The sequence below is a fragment of the Aythya marila genome, assembly GCF_965140915.1.
Source record: "Aythya marila genome assembly, chromosome: 1".
Classification (NCBI taxonomy): Eukaryota; Metazoa; Chordata; class Aves; order Anseriformes; family Anatidae; genus Aythya; species Aythya marila.
This window is the reverse complement of record NC_139042.1, coordinates 162,626,619-162,644,000: the sequence shown is the minus strand read 5'-3', so window position 1 is coordinate 162,644,000 and position 17,382 is coordinate 162,626,619. Positions and strand designations below refer to the sequence as shown.

Below are 17,382 nucleotides of genomic sequence, written 5' to 3'. Positions count from 1 at the left end.
TGCTCTGAATTGAAAGACGGAAGGCTTCTAGTAAGAAGCAACATGGACCCACTGACTATGACAAAAATAAAATAAAATAAAAAAATGCTACCAGAGTAGCATAACATTGAACAAGCAATCATAGTGGGCCAGACCACAGGTCTGTATTCAGTATCTAGCAGCAGCCAGAAGCAGGTGCCTGGGAAAAGTTTAAAAACAGGGCAAGCACATACAAAACCAGCTTTTAGCCACCTGCAGCTCAAGGACTTCTCAAGCCAGAAGTGGTTCCTATGCATTTGGAAATTCCCTCAAACTTGGTCAGTTTCCCTGTGAGCTTATGCCAACCTTCTACGTGCGCAGCATCCTATGGCAAGGAATTTCACTGCATACAAAACTGTGCACTGCTTGTCTGCTTTTTCACTAAACAGACAGGAAGAAGTTAAGCACATAAAGGGCAAAATGCTGCAACAGCAGCAATTAAAGACTCAAAGGAGTCCATTTAATGTCATTAACTCTAGGAGTCTGCAATTGGAAAAGACAGAAATGATACAAATATGACTGAGTTACTTGACAGGCACCCAAGAGACCTGTGCAGAATTTAGACTTGTTTAAACTGTCATTGTCTTTCTGAGTTTTGTCTACCCAGCTGAGATACCTGCTTTCTCTCCTATCACCACTTGCATCCACCACACCAGGAGAAAAGAGGGCCAAACACTCAAAACTGCAGACCAACCTGTATCCCTCCTCCAATGCAGTGCACGTGCAAGACAGGGGGATCTCAAAGGAGCTGCGTATGATAACACAGCTCACAGTCTGTTTCAGAAAGCAGAGAAAGCATGCTAACAACTATATACTGAAGCATTAAGCCAGATATTCATCTGGAACTGGCATTCCTATAGCATTTAATAACTGCTGATCAAGGCAGACTTTAAACACAGCCTTTACCTGTATATGTTACTTATGTCCTTCACCATCAATCTCCACAAGTATTTGTAGAGATAGGAAAGAGAGGTAAAAGCCCATTCCAGCAACTCTGTGTCCTGTGTATCCAGTAGATTGGTGATAGCCAGGAAGAAGTCATTGAAGTGTGGATAGAAATCAGCCTGGAGATCTCGAGCCAGCTGCACCACTAGACTGTGTTTCAGACAATACAGTGTTAGTTTATTTTAAAATAAGCCAGTAAGAACCTAGACAAGCATTGCTTGCAATCTAGCACAATCTCTTTGAAAAGACGGCATCACTCTTGCTTCTCACTTTTACTTAAGTATCGTCATTCACAGCTACCTATTAGATAAGTTTGAAAATTCAAAATACTTCGAGTAGGTAACATTAAACAAGATACAGATGATCAATGTCAACCAAAGCATTTTTTTCTAAAGACTCAGGACCGTGAATCTCTAATAGATAAATGCCAATTACCTAATCCCATTTTGGGCATCTCATTGCTATACTTCTTTCCTCACGTACAATAAAGAAAAATAATACTCACAACAGAACTGGAATTACTTACTTGTAATACCTTCAGATTTCTGACTACATTTTGTCAACAAATACTTACTCTAATAAGGGTTGATAGGCAAGACTGCCTTTGACTTGCAAATGTGTCTTCAAGCTCTGCACAACAGTACTTTGGTAATAGACGAGCTGGTTGAAGGACTGGCATTTGTTGGCCACTTCTTTGTAGAACTGCACTGTTTAAACACAAAAAAGAAACCATGAAAATTCTAGTCCAGTTCCTGGTCAACATAAAGGAAACTAAAAACTAATAGCTCTCCAGAGCCCAATACAAAATTCAATGAATAGAAAATATCCCAGGGAGCTCTGGATGCAGAAGTTTTTACAGTTTAGGGCAAATATCAACAAATAAAAATTAGGTACCAAAATGCTGAGTAAGGTTCAGTTCCCTCCATTTCTGTAGTCCTTCAAAAAAGTAGGTTTCAACCTCCTGTCAAAGACAAAATAACAGTTTGTCAGCTCCTGTGAAAACAGCCTGTAAATATGAGAGGTTTAAATGAAAAGAACTACCAAGTGCTTCAAACATTTTATAAATATCTTAAAAAACTGTGATGACTTCATTTCAAAGGGTGCTGTGGAATTTGCCAGAAAATAAGACTTCTGTTTCTATGTTCAAAAAAACATTTGAAAATATTTTCTGGTGATAGGCCTCATTTACATAATTGTTTTTTAGACTTCTGTTGACTGGCCTTCATAATCTAAGATGCTGAACCACAAAGCACACAGCACAAACACTGTGGGATTTCTTTTGGCATCATCACAGCTATCGAATGGGAAGTTCAGAAAAACAATCCAGCAGACCAGGAGGCTATAACCTGCTAAAGACCTCATTCAGTGACGATCTACAGGACACACGGATGATCTTTAAAGACATGCACATGCTGTGACTATTGCAACTGCTCAGCATCCTTAGGTCTTTGCAGGACTGGACCTAGAACTGCTGACAGCGCCATGTCTTCTATGCTCAGAGGCCCACGAGCTACATGGAAGTGATCAGAGTGATGCTGTCAAAGAGTCCCTATGCCAATACTGTGAAATATTTCAAGAAACGAGGAACAAAGCAGGAAATGAGACTCCAGAAAAGGCAACTCTTCCATGAGCTTCTTTGTAATTCCCCCCCCTCCCAGAGAAGTTTTTAAGTGGATATTTCAGGGAGTGTGGCTACTTGTGTTGTGATCTGAGATCCTCTTGCAGAAAACGACCGCTGTCGCTTTTCTCACCTCAGCATAACTTCCAGTTCTGTCAATCCGGTGAATAATATCAATATTAACATTACTTAAGCGTTCCGAAAAGGTGAGAAACTGTAAAACAAAAGGACATACGCGTTTTTGCTCTGTTCTCAAAACTTAGGAAGCCCTTCTTAATAGCATGCACACTACAGACAAAGAACCTGCTCCTGAAGGTGGACTATCAGATCGCACTAATCAATCTGTAAACGACTCAATTCCGATCTTAATGCAAAAAAAAGAGCTCACGGTACCAATGAAGGAGAGGACGTTTGTAACTGAAGAGAAAAATTAAAAGCCCACCCCACAACACATTGAGCCGCCGGCTGCTGCCCGTGCACCAAAGGGCCCAGCGCAGGGAGCCCTTAGGACCATGTGTCCCCAAAACATGGTGAAGGCGATGCAGGAAGATTAAGCCACCTTCCCCCAGATGCCCAGCGGTGGGTACGGCTAAATTCAGCCCCCGTATCTCCCCCAGCCCCGTGTAGGTGGCACCGCCGCCCCGTTACCAAACCCTAGCGACCCGGCGAGGCGGGCGCTCACCCGGTGCGTGTTCCCCGACTGGGGGGCCGAGGGCTTGCCCGGCATGGTGGCGGCGGCCACACGTGCGGCACTACTCGCTGGGCGCCGCCATGCCGGGCAGGGCTGCTGGGAGCAGAGGGAGGAGAAGGAGGAGGAGGAGAAGGAGGAGGAGAAAGAGGACCCGTCGGCGGAAGGGGCGGGTGGAGGGGTTGGGGCTGCCTCGGGTCGGGGTTTGGACGTGTCCCGCCCGACCCGGAGCGGAGGGGGCTTCGCTGTGCTGGCCGCGATCTGCGTCTCCCTGAGGAGTCTGGCCCGAGCTCCCCTCCGTTTTTGGGAAATAGCGACAGACTGTCACGGGCAGATAGCGATAGGGCAAGGGGGAGTGGTTCTAAACTAAAAGGGAGATTAGATTAGATGTTAGGAAGAAATTTTTCACTGTGAGGGTGGCTTGCATAGCTGGCACAGGCTGCCCAGAGAAGCTGTGGATGCCCCATCCCTGGGGGTGTTCAAGGCCAGGCTGGAGGGGGCTTTGGGCAGCCTGACCTAGTGGAAAGTGTCCCTAGGGGGATTGGAGTTAGATGACCTTCAAGGTCTCTTCTAATCCAAGCCACTCTATGAAAGCAGGGAGGAGGTTCTAGGTAGATGGACACAACTGCCAGCTAAGCAATGATGGCAGGGGATGAAATCACAGAATTGTAGGGGTTGGAAGGGACCTCAAGAGATCATTGGGTCCACCCCCCCTGCCAAAGCAGGTTCTCTAGAGCATGTTGCCCAGGTAGGCGTCCAGATCGGCCTTGAATATCACCAGAGAAGGAGAGTCCACAACCTCCCTGGGCAGCCTGGTCCAGTGCTCTGTCACCCTCACTAGAAAGAAGTTCTTTCGCATGTTGGTGCAGAACTTCCTGTGATCCATTTTGTGGCAATTGCCCTTTGTCCTGTCCCCACAAACCACTGAAAAGAGGTTGGCCATATCCCTCTGTCTCCCACACCTCAGGTATTTATAAGCATTGATAAGATCCCCTCTCAGTCTTCTCAAGGCTGAACAGACCCAGGTCTCTCAGCCTTTCCTCACAGAAGAGATGCTCCAGGCCCTGTATTGTCTTAGTGTCCCTCCACTGGACTCCTTCCAGGAGATCCCTGTCTTTCTTGTACTGGGGAGCCCAGAACTGGACACAGTACTCCAGCTGAGGCCTGACCAGGGCCTCACCTGGTTGTTGCCCCCCTGCTTCTAGTAGACTTTTATCCAGAGCTCAAAAAAGATAAAGAAAAAAACAAAACAAAACAAAAAAAACCACCAAAACATCCCAGGCAAAGTAAGTGCAAACTAATGCCTCACAAATAACTATGGACTGATATGCTGACAGCATGCTGCTGTGCTCACAAAAGTACCAGGGCCTGTGGGAGCTTCTGGCTGTGGTTGCAATTACAGAGGTAGAAGGTGTGGGCTAGGGAGATAAGAGGTGAGCTGGAAGTTGGTTGAAGCTTTGGTTTGGGCAGATGCATTATGAGCAGCCCGGAGCTGTGTGTCATCTTGTGAGGCAGCTGACAGGGCTGGGCAGTTTGCTTTTCCCTAGCCTGCCTGCCCTGCTTGTTAGAGGCAGCTCGAGGCCACCCTGAGCAACCAGGCAGGCAGATACTCTGCAAGCCACCAGGCTGGAGTTGAGCATGGCTGAAATGCACGTGGGGACCCACTGCTCTGAACACACCTGACAGGTTAAGTGCTGCCAGGTGTATCCAGAAAAGCTGCCCAGGGGCAGGCAATAAGCTGTTAACACGATAGCCATCTGGACAGGCAGGGGAGTGTGCTCACTTCAACACCTGCTCCCAAAGAACCACAGGTTTTGGAGCTTGCTCTTCTATGGGAATAATAATAAAAAATAAATAAAATAAATAAATAAAGACTGCTGGCATTTGCATTAAGTCAGAAGAGAATGTGTAATTTAGGCACTGGAATTTGAAAAGTTCAGCTTGAATGCCTTCATCCCAAATATCTCCATGGCAATATGCACCTATGAGCACGTGGACAGGTCTAGATCCGCAGAAGAACTTAGTCACCAATATGCCACTGTTTAAGTGTACAAATACCTCTCTGGCTATGGTTAGTAAATTCCCCTAATATGCTCCTAATATACATATTGTGAACTTGCGGAAAACAGTCCACAAGATCTTTTTTTTTTTTTTTTTTCCTGTTATGAACAGCATCTTAGAGTTGTGCAAATTCCTGGGATGCATGTGCTCCAAAATCATCCAGGGGTAAGAATCAGCTCTACCATTCATGGAAAGCATCAAGGAGAAGAGCTCAGATGTGCTTTGCCTGTTGCAGAAGAGGCATCAACATGAATAATAAAAGATGTTAGGTGATGTTTTAAAAAATTACAAATGCTACTTTATGTTTGTAGGCTGTCAGCTTTGCAGAAGAATGAGCCTGGCTAGCCCTGCAACCACTGATGTGTGTGAGAGCTGCCTGAAGAACTGATGGACTGCACTTCAGCCAGCACTGTGAATACAGTGCTTGGAGATATATCTGAGTGAGCCTCCGGGGAGTAGGTCAGGTACCGAAACCATTGTGGTGATAGCAGTAGTGCTGAAACTTCAGCTGGAAGGGTTCAGTGACAAAAGATCCCTTGTCTGCTTCTGCATGAGCAACATCTAAATTAACAACATCCTGCCTACAAGAACTCCTCTGACTGCAGTGCCTCAGGCCTTAATCCTTTACATTTCCAGGAAGAGATATGACTCTCCCACCTTTGGGCAGGCCCCAGCTCCAACACCCTGTGATTATATGGCAGGCCCAGCTGTCAAACAGTCTCTCCTTCAGAAAGCCATGCTAACTATAAGCAGATGGCCTTCTGGAGTGATGGTTTATTGGTAGTAATACCTGCAGAGGCACGTAGTGGAAACTTCTAAAACAGCACGTGTGTGTCTATCAAAGTAGTCACCTATGCAGATCTAACTTCTTCAATCACTTGCTGTGGGCTACAACCTGACAGTAGTACATCAGCACTTCTGGAGCCGGTCTAAGATTCCTATTGTCTTCTCCATTCCTGGGCTTTTTAGTCCTGCTGTCCAAAATTTATTTGCCTGACTCAGCAAGAGCAAGAACCACTGTGAAGACCCAAAAGCATGTTTGTCCTCTGGAAACATGTCTTACTTTGAGTCAGTGTAATGCTTTCCAGGTTGTCTTTTTGTTTGTTTGTTCTTTTAAATCAGCACTGTCAATTTAGACTAATAATAGTAATTTGGATAAAATACCTCCGTATTTAACTCAGGCTGGTCTCACAGAACTCCTCTTGCAGTTTGCAACATTTACAATGCACCTGTCTGTCTCTTCAGGCTCCCTTTTTATTCAGAGGAGATCTAGACACATTCTTGTATTTAAATAATCCAGGTTAGAATAAAACAAATCGTGCTTTAGAAGTGTAGTGTAGATGACCTCATTATATGCGTGTATTTGCAACTGACCCTGCTGAATGCCCCTCAGTTGAAATAGATTAAGAGAAACACTGTGAATTGAGCCAAACTACTTCCAAGCTTGAATGCTCAGTGGTAGATTCTTCAATCAGTATTTAAGACACTAAGTAGGTTACTGGAGTAGGTTAAGTAGGTTGAAGTGGTAAGAGTTGCTTGTGATCCCAGAAGTCCTTCTCTTTGTTTCGAGTCGCCCCACAGAACAACTTGGGGTACACAGTTTGTGTGCCACACGGCTGGAATCCCACTGCATCACAGGTTCTCTTCAAGCTCCTCAGTGAGGGGGGAGGCTGGCATGGGTCTTATTACAAGTTATACAGGTGCATGATGTCTTTGGAATACTTATACAACTACTGCAAACAGATTTTTATTTATTTATTTTTTAATTTGTCTGGAAAGCATGAAGAGCCCTTTGAAACGCAAGGACATTTTTTTTCTTTGCCAGTTTCCTTCTCAGCTTCTAGCTGGCATTTTGCCTTGTCTTGCAGAAGAAAACCCCACAAGATTATGTGGGATATGGTTGAAAGCACTTGCATTTTCAAAAACAAAGCAGACAAGATATTGGAATCCTGTTCTGCAAACTGGCGGAACTGTTTGGCCACATTTTTTCTGATATGCCTGGAGCACAAAGATTTTGTAAATAGTGCAACTCCAGGTCAATGCTGGCTGAGTCCTGGGGACAATGTCACCTACATTTAGGCTTGCAGATCAGAGAGAGTTTTGAACTAGGAGCTGGACTATGGAGCCCAGATTTCTATTTGTGTAGGGGGAGAGGCATTCATCCCTGAAATATCCTGAATTTAGAGCCTTCTTTCATGGAAGGGGGCACCAACAACATGACTGAGCCCTTCAAGGCATCTAGGACAGTGGCTCCTCTATTGCTAGCAGGTTTCTGCTACAGATCTGGAGCAGGTGGGCTGCTCTAGCTCCATCTCTGGAAGTAAACTGAATAGTGCCAGAGCACAGGGATCATCCAGATCAATTAATTGTTAATACAGTCCCTGGCTCAATTTTGTTTCATGCCAAACCGTACCATTCCAACATTTCTGTTCAGTAGGAAGTCACACTTTTTTATTTCATTTTAGTTTAGTTTGGTTTGTTTTATTATTATTATTTATTTTTTTGAGGTGGGAAAGAAAGTGTAGTGTACTTTGTGTTGGAAAGAAGAAGAGCCTGATTTCTGCATGGACAACATTTATACAGATGGCCCTGAGACAAGGGATTACAGTGCTGCTGTTCTTCATCCTACTGCTCAGTCACAATGGCATCATCAGAACTGGCTTCAGCCTTGATAACAGCAACAGCTACAGGGACAACAGGCACAGGATCCACAGAGAAAGCAAGGGACACAAAAAGGCAAATGAATAGGGAGGATGGAGTCTTTTCTCACAAAAAGGATGTGAATTGTCTCCTGCATTTCACCCTCACTACTAGAATGAAGGGCATCTGGATCTGACAGAGACAGTCTAGATTTCAGGCTGTCTGTTAGCTGTCTGAGAGTACTAAACATCTCATTACAGTCTAGCTCAGATTTCTGACAAATGACCTGAAACCTGGATATCTGGCATGTCTAGGAACAAAGCATAAAGCTTAGTAGTTAATCTGACTATGCTGCCAGATTTCTCCTTCCCCCAAACGCCAAATCCCTCTTCATTGTTTGGTAGCTTGAAGCTACAGCGTAAGGTGAGGAACTGGGTGGGGCAAGATCACAACCTTATGTTTTAAGGCAGAGTCCAACCTTCCAAACCAGGGAAGATGGAAAATGGTAAAGATCTCTTTAGGTACACACAGGGGAATGCTTCCCTCAACATAACTGCCACCTTTCACATACAATTTTCTTACTCTTTTTTTGTCCTCTTGTTTTGCTCTGTCTTTATTGGATCCTTTATCTGTAAAAGGCCACTGAAGAAATAATAAATCAATAATCCAGAACAGCAGTTTCCCTGCTGAAAACAGTACTCATGTCACAAGGATGTTGAGAAGCCAGTGTTCTTGAGTGGAAAACGTGAACTGATAGAAGGATGGGATCAAGTACCCTTTCTCAAATAGTTTCTGCCTTCAAACTTGCAAAGTCAGCTGTGCATAGCATTCAGGGGTAAATAAGGCCAGGCTCAGCATTTTGTTACTGAAAGGAACAGCACGTTCCTGCCACTGAATAGAAGATAACATACAAAACAAATGATGCTATTCTTCATGTCTCTGCATACACCTGGTTCATACAAGATGGGTCCAAAATTTAGGTACTTAGATTTGAGGTTTTGGCTATTTTTTTTCTTGTTTGCAGCTTGAGCTATCCTAATATTCATGCAGCTCTTATTTTGCTCTCAGGTACCAATGAAGACAGTACCTCAGTTAAACATTGTGATTTTGGTGTGTACTATTTGGTGATATATTTGAGGGTAGCTTGGAGAAGGGGAAGAACTTATACAACATCAAGATACAAAGCCCTTCTTGCCACTTCCAGTGTGTCAGTAGATTTTCATCAGCCATTGGTGCTGGCTGCTAAATCATAGATGTTCATGAAAAAATTCCAGCATTGGACTATACAAGTTAGAAAAAAACATGGCTAGATTCTTGGCCTGTTTTCCAAAATCCCACATGATCTCAAGAAGGATTTGTCACCATAATCAATTGTGCTTCCAGACAACATCCCTAGTCGTAATGCAGTAGGATTTTCAGAGACTTCTCAGGTGTGTGCTCTTAACTCTTAGCACCCCAAGTTTCTGCCAGTCAATGAGTCCCCATCTGTGATAAAAACCCTGCAAGGAGATACAACTCTGCTTTGCTTGGAAAATGATTCTCTCTGGAGGAGGAAGGAATGCAAAACTTTATTAATGCTCTGACTGCAGACATATTGATAACTAAAAGGAAAAAAACAGGGCTGTCCCCTCTTTTCCAGTAACCTTATATATCCTTTTGGACGTTGCTGCTTCTTCTAATACTGCTTCTTCTAATACTACTTCTAATACTGGTCTGAATCAAATAGGAGCCATTAAAGTAACTGATACAAGTAACATGCACTAAAGTGATAGAACCCTCTGTGGAAGATGCCATGTGGAAACTGGCATTTCAGAAACAGAAAACTGTCGTGGGCATCACCTTCCAAGTGAGGAAAAGGATGACACCGAGGCATATGAAGTCCTTGTTCCTTGAAATGGTAAGCCGCTTGCTTACACAGGGGTGCACTGCATCTCTCTGGCTATGGCTATCTGCTGTGTTGGCAGATGCACTTGTTCCTAGCCGGTGGAAGACAATCAATATTTACAGTGTGCCATATATTATATGGCATCAATACTTATAGGTCAGTTTGCAGGTGCTCCACAAGTGCCTATTCTGAAGCAAAATGAAAGAAGCTCTCTTCAAATGGTGATCAGCTAATGCTACTGTACAGATATGGAGTACCTGCTGAGTGAAAAGACAGATTCCCTTAAACCCATCTGCGACCAAAGTGCTCCCCCTAAACTGCCATTTCTATCTCTGTGATTCCTTGTGCATCATCACATTGATGATTTGTGAATTGCTAACACTATCATGTGGCATTTACAAAATGGGTATTAACCTGCTTGTGCAGAAGCTATGTGGGTTTTGTGGCATAGAATCTACACCATTTTTTCTTGCATCTTCATAAAATGCATGTTAAAGTTACTGTTTTTCCCCTTTGCCTTAGCCCACAATACTCATTTTCCTAAAAAAAAAAAAGTTTGGCTGTAAAAATAATCATTTTTTCTGCCTTCTACACCTCACTCACCACACTCACCAGCATCCTACAACAGCCATAAGACTGCGGTCCAAGAGAGCACAAAAACTATGGTGTGGCCCAGCAGGATACTGGGAGAGACCAAGGATGCTGGCAGTATCTCTGCTCTCCAAAATGACAGGGATTTGCTATTTGAAATGTCCAGACACTATCAGAAATAGGTGTAATGAGTCCTGCAGGAAAACAGAAGAAATGAATTAAACCAAAGCCAGCAGCTGCAGACAGCTGTTTTCCCTTAGGCCCAAGGCAAAACCTCCTCTCTGATCTGCATTTGGTGATGATTACATCTTTGAGGATGTCTGACAAGCAAATTAGATAAACATAGAGAGCTGGTGCAAATATGTGTAACTGCCTTGAAACATTTGCAAGCAGTGTATGTGTCTGTGATCTCCTGCATGGGCAGCCTCAACAGAGTACAAGAGGGACTGGAAAGGATCAAAAAGGGGTTTGGAGAGAGGAAAGGCAGTCAGCTCTTAGAGAGACTTGAAAAATGGAGGAATGAACTGAATAGCAAACAGCAGTTTGGGGGGAAATGACTCTTACGACTGAGGTTCAAAAAGAAGGGATTCTGGCAGAAGAAATGTTTGGGCTAAGAGAAAGAGAGGAGATGAAAGGATGAAAGGGATGAGGGAGCACAAGGATTAAGCACTAGGAATTACGAAGAAGGATGGGAAGTAGATAACAAGGGAGGTGCCAGAACTGGTGAAAGACACTCCTGAGTATGAATGGAAGAATACATCAAATAATCAAAAAGAAGAGCTACTCAGGGCACTGGGATAGTGGCAGGGAACATTTTTCAGAGTATTCTTAAGTGCCAAGGTGAGGAGGCTCATTTTTAGAGGCTTCCTCTGTAGATAAGAGGAAGAGACAAATTCCTCCAGGGAACATATCAAAGCAGCAAGCACAGTTTCTTTCTGAAGAGGCTGTCTCTCTGCACTGGTTAGAGAGAAAACATAGGGAGCTGAACAGCATAACTCCAGTACCTACACCGTGTACCTAGAGCAAACACATCTCAAAATAACAGCAGCTAGGACACGTGAACAGAGATCATTTGGATAGCAAGTAGTGGAAAAAGGGAAAACAACAGAAATAAAACAAGGAAATAAAGAAAGGATCTACTCAGAAAAAAAAATCAATTTTCCTTGATCATTCTGGTGAACTTTTGACAGCCCTTTCTCATACATTAACTGTGAGTAAGCAAACTAGTTGAATTGTAATTCTGTTGATGCAAAATTGAACACCTTAGATAAACAAAAGATCCCAAAGCCATGAGAATAAAGTTCAAGCATGTAACTTATTTATCCTTTTCAGTTAAAGAAGGGACATCTGTACCAAAATTTTATTCTCAAACCAATTATTCTCTCGAGCAAATAATTATGCATGTCACATCTCACTGCACGAACAGTCCACAAATAAATTGTGAAATTTGTTCTTTTAAATTGAAGAACAGAATTATCTAGCAAATAAACTATAGGCTCCAAATCAGCCAGATTTAAATACTCAGCATTCATGGGTAGCTTAACTACTTCCTTCAATCCCGAGGCACTGCCTATTGATTTTAAAAGGTGTGTTGGTATTAGGGGGTTACACAACCTAAAGGTTTCTTCTCAGGACCATTAAGCATTCACGTTTAAATCATTTTGCTTGCAAATTGCATGCGTTCACATTTCTGTTGAATGCAAAATAGAAAACAAACTGCCAAGGAGGTTTCGTTCAAAATGTCAATAGGAACTTGATTTATTTCTGTAACTTTAATGCAACTCTCTGACTCTTAGAATGGAATCATAGAATGGCTTGGGTTGGAAGGGACCTTAAAGATCATCTGGTTTCAACCTGCCTGCCATGGGCAGGGATGCCCTGCCTCTGTTGCTGTCCTTCTCTGGAAGTCTCTTCTCTCTATTCTGTGTCCTAAAGCTAAACATGAGAGGACAACCACTTCAAGGAATCAAGTATCAGGGTAACAATAATCAGGGTAACAATAATCAGGGTCTTAAGTTTATCTTCCTTTTGCAAACCTAGCCTCTGAAAAGAGGTTTGTAAATGCTAGAGAAATAGAATTAGGGAGCTATACTTCTTGAAATATTTAACTTTTAATATTTTGTTTATGGTGGTGTTTTGAGGCATAAGACACTCATAAATTGCAACACATTCTTGCTATTGCACACAGTGCACAGCCTGCATAAGAGGGACTTTCAAACATACTATTCTATGCTTTTAGCACTGGAAATCCTGCTAGCTGGGTATGTTTCCCAAAATATTTCTGGAAATGTACTCTAGTGATTAGAAATAAGCAGGTGACAATTGCAGGACATCTCTGTACAAGAAAACCCCAGTGCTCAAAATAGAGGTGCCACGTGGCTATATCTGATCCTAAGGAATTCATCCAAGTTTCACAGTGAATGTGGATGACAATACTGCTCTTCTGAATCCACTTACTTTCAGTGTCATTCTTTAATGTCCAAACACTATTAACAGAAGAACTGACCAAAAAAAAAAAAAAAAAGTTAGACAGCTAAGAACACCACTGATAACACCATGGAAAAAATTGCTAAGGGTCACATTAAATCAGGGGAAGCAAGGCCAATGATGGTGGCAGTTAGGTAACTAGCTGTACCGAGCTCAGCCATTCAAAGCAACAGCATGGACAAGCACAGCAACGGGAGAGATTAGAGTGGAGCCAAACACTAACTGGTGTTCAGATATATAAAACTACCATCAGCAATGAACTTCCATGACGCCAAAATCCCAACAGGTTTTTCAAGGTGATAAAGGAATGCTGTGTATTTTATTAAATTTGCTGGAAAAGAACCTTTCAAAAATGTAAGAAGTGGATTTTCATAAAATCATAGAACCACTGAGATTGGAAAAGACCTTCAAGTCCAGCCATCAATTTACCCATCCAAGTCCCATCACTACACCATGCCCCTTAGTGCCATGTCCACACATCTCTTAAATACCTCCAGGGATGGGGACTCCACCACTCCCCTGGGCAGCACGTTCCAATGCTTGACCACCCTCTCCAGGAAGAAATTCCCCATCATATCCCAATCTAAACATTCATGGGTGTAACTTGAGACCATTTCCTTGTGTTCTGTCACTTGTCACCTGAGAAAAGAGACCAACACCCTTCTGGTTGCTATCTTCTTTCAGGTAGTTTGGAGAGCCCTTCAGGTAGTGGTAGAGAGATTTTGACTAGAAGCATTGCACTGGGAGAAAAATCAAACTGTCTAATTTGATATGTTATTGCTAATAATGATGTCCAAAGGGAAATTAAGCAGTTAGCTCCATGAACAGAGGAGTAAATGGAACCTGGATCCCCACAGCTCTCAGTGTTGGTTGGAGCACATTCTTAAGAAGATGAGGAGCTTTGCCTGCAGCTGGGTGTTTTTAAGGTCCTTCTCTCATATGGTTTCACTATTATCTAACAGGAGCTCAGTTCCCACTGCAGTCTTCCTTTTGACAAGTCCATTTACAGGATGTCTCTTTCCTGAACATCTACTTTGATAAAAGTGGTAGCACCTTATTAGCTCTGAGGCCTCCACCCCTCTGTTAAATTTGGTCATGGTGTTCAATGGTTACCGGAGAATGGGCAAGCACCTTCCATTTACATACATGTATGTATACACAGAGGGCATGATTCCATGCCTTTCATTTCCTAAGCAACTTATCCAAACAAAAATAGAGTTTTTCCAAGTAATAAATCATAACACATTGTTCCCAGAAAAGGCCAAACTTAACATTTTTTTCTTATCAAATTTTTTTTTGCAGCTTGCATTTTTAAATGATTTTTTATCTTACCAAGTCATTCTCTGGGAAGGTTTCCAAACACATCTCTGTAGAAGCAGAGGAGAACAGAGCTCAGACTTCTGAACCCAGACCTTGCACTAAACAGGACTGTTGCTTGGTGTGAACATCACCTGCTAACTCAGCTCTGCTGCTGTAGGTGCAGTTGAGCCCCACACAGCCTGAAACTGCATACTTGAGAACGGAACCACGGGAAGTCAAAGGGCTCCCAGGCTATCAGGGCAAATTGCAAAGTGCCTCACAGCACCGCCGAGCAGCATCAGCAAGCCTCCAGTGCTCTCCTACCTCACTTGCAGTAGCTTTTGCCTGGGCCTATGAGCAGGAGAATCCCTCAGTGTATTTCCACAAGTCAGTTCAGACAGGTGGGCAGTATATCAAGTGCAGGGCTTGATATTCTTGTCTCTTGTCTATAGAGGGAAACCCATCCCACTGATCTCCTACCCATGCCTATCCATGTGAGAAGCAGTAGGGAGAGACTGTTCTTCACAACATCACAGACACTTCAAGTGACTCCTCACAGCCACGTCCAGTGATGGAAATGAGGCCTTCCCAGCTCAAAGGAAGGAATTGCTTGGATCCATTAGGGGGGTTTGGGGTTTGTTCACAGGTTTTTTAAATTGAAGATGCCAGAGGGATGTGAATCTCATGCTTCCCAATATTAAACACAAAATTCCACTGATGACAGTGGCTGTCACAAGAGTGGAGTCACAGTGACATGAGGGGGCACATAAGAGCCCATGGAGATGGAGCCAGGCATTACAAGAAAACAATGAAATATGCTCTCTGAGTTTGGAAGACATTTAAATATCTATTATAGGGTGAGAAAAAGCAAATACATGCTGTTCTTTGCTACACAGCACAAGTCCACTGTGTTCCATGGAACTGATTTGATTTTGTGTGAGAAAAAATCCAGACGAAAAACTTTTAGCGTTGTTCTCTGGGTCCACTTGCTGTGACTTAGGACATGGGCGTCATACAGCTTTGCTGCTGGTTCCTGAGACAGAAACATCCCAAAGGGAGGATCCAGCCTCTCTTGCCGTGTCGTTCATGATGACATTCGAAAGACAATTTGCATAACGCTCCTATAAAAGAATCAAAGATGCCACCTGAAACCACTGCGTGTGATGTATTTCCTTATAGTACTGCTTGCGTTTCAGTTAAGAAACACAGTTTGTTTTCCAATACATGTTATTGCTTGCCGTGTTTACATTATGTCAAAAATGATAAAGAAGCAGAATCAAAACTGTATTAATCCCGTGCAGTTAATACTTTAAATACATGTTATTGTTTGAATGGTTTGAGCAACATAACACCTGAAAGAGTGCAAGCAGCTAACACCAAGCTCTGAGCAGTACGAGATGTGGATCTGGGTGGAAGGCTGCTTCTGTGCTTTCTATGTGAATGTGGCTCATGTTTTTTGAAACTGGATATTTATGCTGGTCAACACCAGTTCATTGCACTGTGTGGGAAGGTGCTGGTTTCACTGAGGTTTTGCTGGCAAGGCTTCTCATTTTCCCTGTGGTCAAAAGCTAACAGCAAATGAGGACAACCACCTCACTACGGCAACCACCTAAGGTAATCAATAGCTCAATAGCCTAATTGGTAGGGGTATAGAGTAAGTTTCTTTCTTGTTCTCTCCCAGCAGGCCATCTGGAAGCTGTTACTCATTGTATAAGTAATTACAGAGGAATTGGGCCAGAGACAGACGCCCTAACCTGCTCCTGTGAGATTAGGACATGCTGCTTGCACCACAGTGGCTGGCTTCTGTATGTTCGGGGACACTTCCACTCCCAGATGGGTGTCTAGAGGCCAGGTCAGCACACACACGATTTCACAGCAGCACAGCTCAGCCTAACAGCCCTGCCAGCCCAGCCTTCCACCTGCACCCCCTGCTTCCAACATGCACTCAGAAATACCTGCAAATGGCCTGCCAGATGCAGAACTCCCAAGGAGATAAATGAGCTCCGTGAGCTGGGCTGGCTGTCAGGTGTCTGGTCAATCATTTGTCTGCCATAGGGAAGAAGCCTGCTAAAAATGGTCCCAAACTGGTCAGATTCAGGCAGGAGGGCGTGTCCTGTGCTGAACCCAGAGAATTTGCACCAAAGACCACTTCCAGCGAACCCAGCTGTAGATTAGAGCAGGGCAAGGCTGATCAGAAAAGAGCCATAAAAGGAAACTCCGGGATTTTTATTCTCAACTTGGTGCCATCTCGTGCCAGGAAATCACCTCCAGCGGAGCACTTTGCCAAGGCGCAGGGGAAGCCTGAAAGCCTCTGCGCAAAGCAGCCGAGCCCTGCTGCAAGGCGTGCAGCTGCCCAGCTGCCAGGCCAACCTTGGCCACCTTTGGCATCTTTACATTGCAATCCCCCATCAGGGGCTGCTGACACACGGCACGGTGGCCAGATGTAGTGTCAGCTGGTTTAGTCCTGGATGTGCTGCTAGCCGCGGAGCCAGGCACACGTCTCCACCGCACAACATCCCTGGCCTTGAAACCCCCAGATGGTTTTGGTGCATTACCCTGTGGATCAGATAAAGGGAGCCCCATCTGCGATATCCCTGCGCACTTTGACTCTTGAACCTGTGTTTAACTGAGGAGCGAGAGCAACACTTCCGCGAGCGGAACGCCGGTAGCAGGGCTTCCCTACCACACAGCCTTGGCAGGTCTGTCGACAGATCCCAGTTAGCAGCTTACCTTCCAGATTGCTCAACCCAGAGAATATGCATGGAATAAAACATATTCTCGCCATCTTCGTGTGGGGTGATGGTGGCGTGTCCTAACGGAGAGAGCTAGGGGACACCACCCCATGGGGCGAGCTGCCTTCCCTCAGAAACCCGAGGGCTGCGGGGGCTGAGGGAAGGAAAAAGGGGAAGGAAGAAGGGAAGGAAGGAGGGAAGGAAAGGAAGGGAAGAAGGATGGAAGGAGGGCAGCGGGGGCGCGCCTCCCCGTCTCACGGCCCCGCCGGGCGGGCGGGAGCTCTGCGCCGTGCCCCGGCCGCCGGGATCGCCGCCCCTTGCTGCTCGGCGGGGGCGCGCACCGCCGCGGGGAGGAGCGGGCGCCGGGCCCTATAAGGCTGTCCCGGCGGCACGGCCCCGGCTCTCGCCGCACGCACAC

The 17,382-nt window shown here is 44.5% G+C and overlaps 1 protein-coding gene across 1 annotated transcript in view; it reads right to left on the bottom strand.

Annotated features, from left to right (window-relative positions):
- The window catches only part of UTP20 (UTP20 small subunit processome component), a 65,118-nt gene extending 61,765 nt beyond the window's left edge, over nt 1–3,353 (bottom strand). The window contains exons 1-5 of the mRNA XM_082770164.1: nt 3,264–3,353; nt 2,715–2,795; nt 1,858–1,924; nt 1,538–1,670; nt 925–1,113 (exon numbers count right to left, since the gene is read on the bottom strand). Coding sequence (XP_082626290.1) covers nt 925–1,113; nt 1,538–1,670; nt 1,858–1,924; nt 2,715–2,795; nt 3,264–3,308 — 515 coding nt within the window. The 5' untranslated portion in view covers nt 3,309–3,353. The remainder of the gene's footprint in view (nt 1–924; nt 1,114–1,537; nt 1,671–1,857; nt 1,925–2,714; nt 2,796–3,263) is intronic.
- Between the last annotated feature and the right edge of the window lie 14,029 nt (nt 3,354–17,382).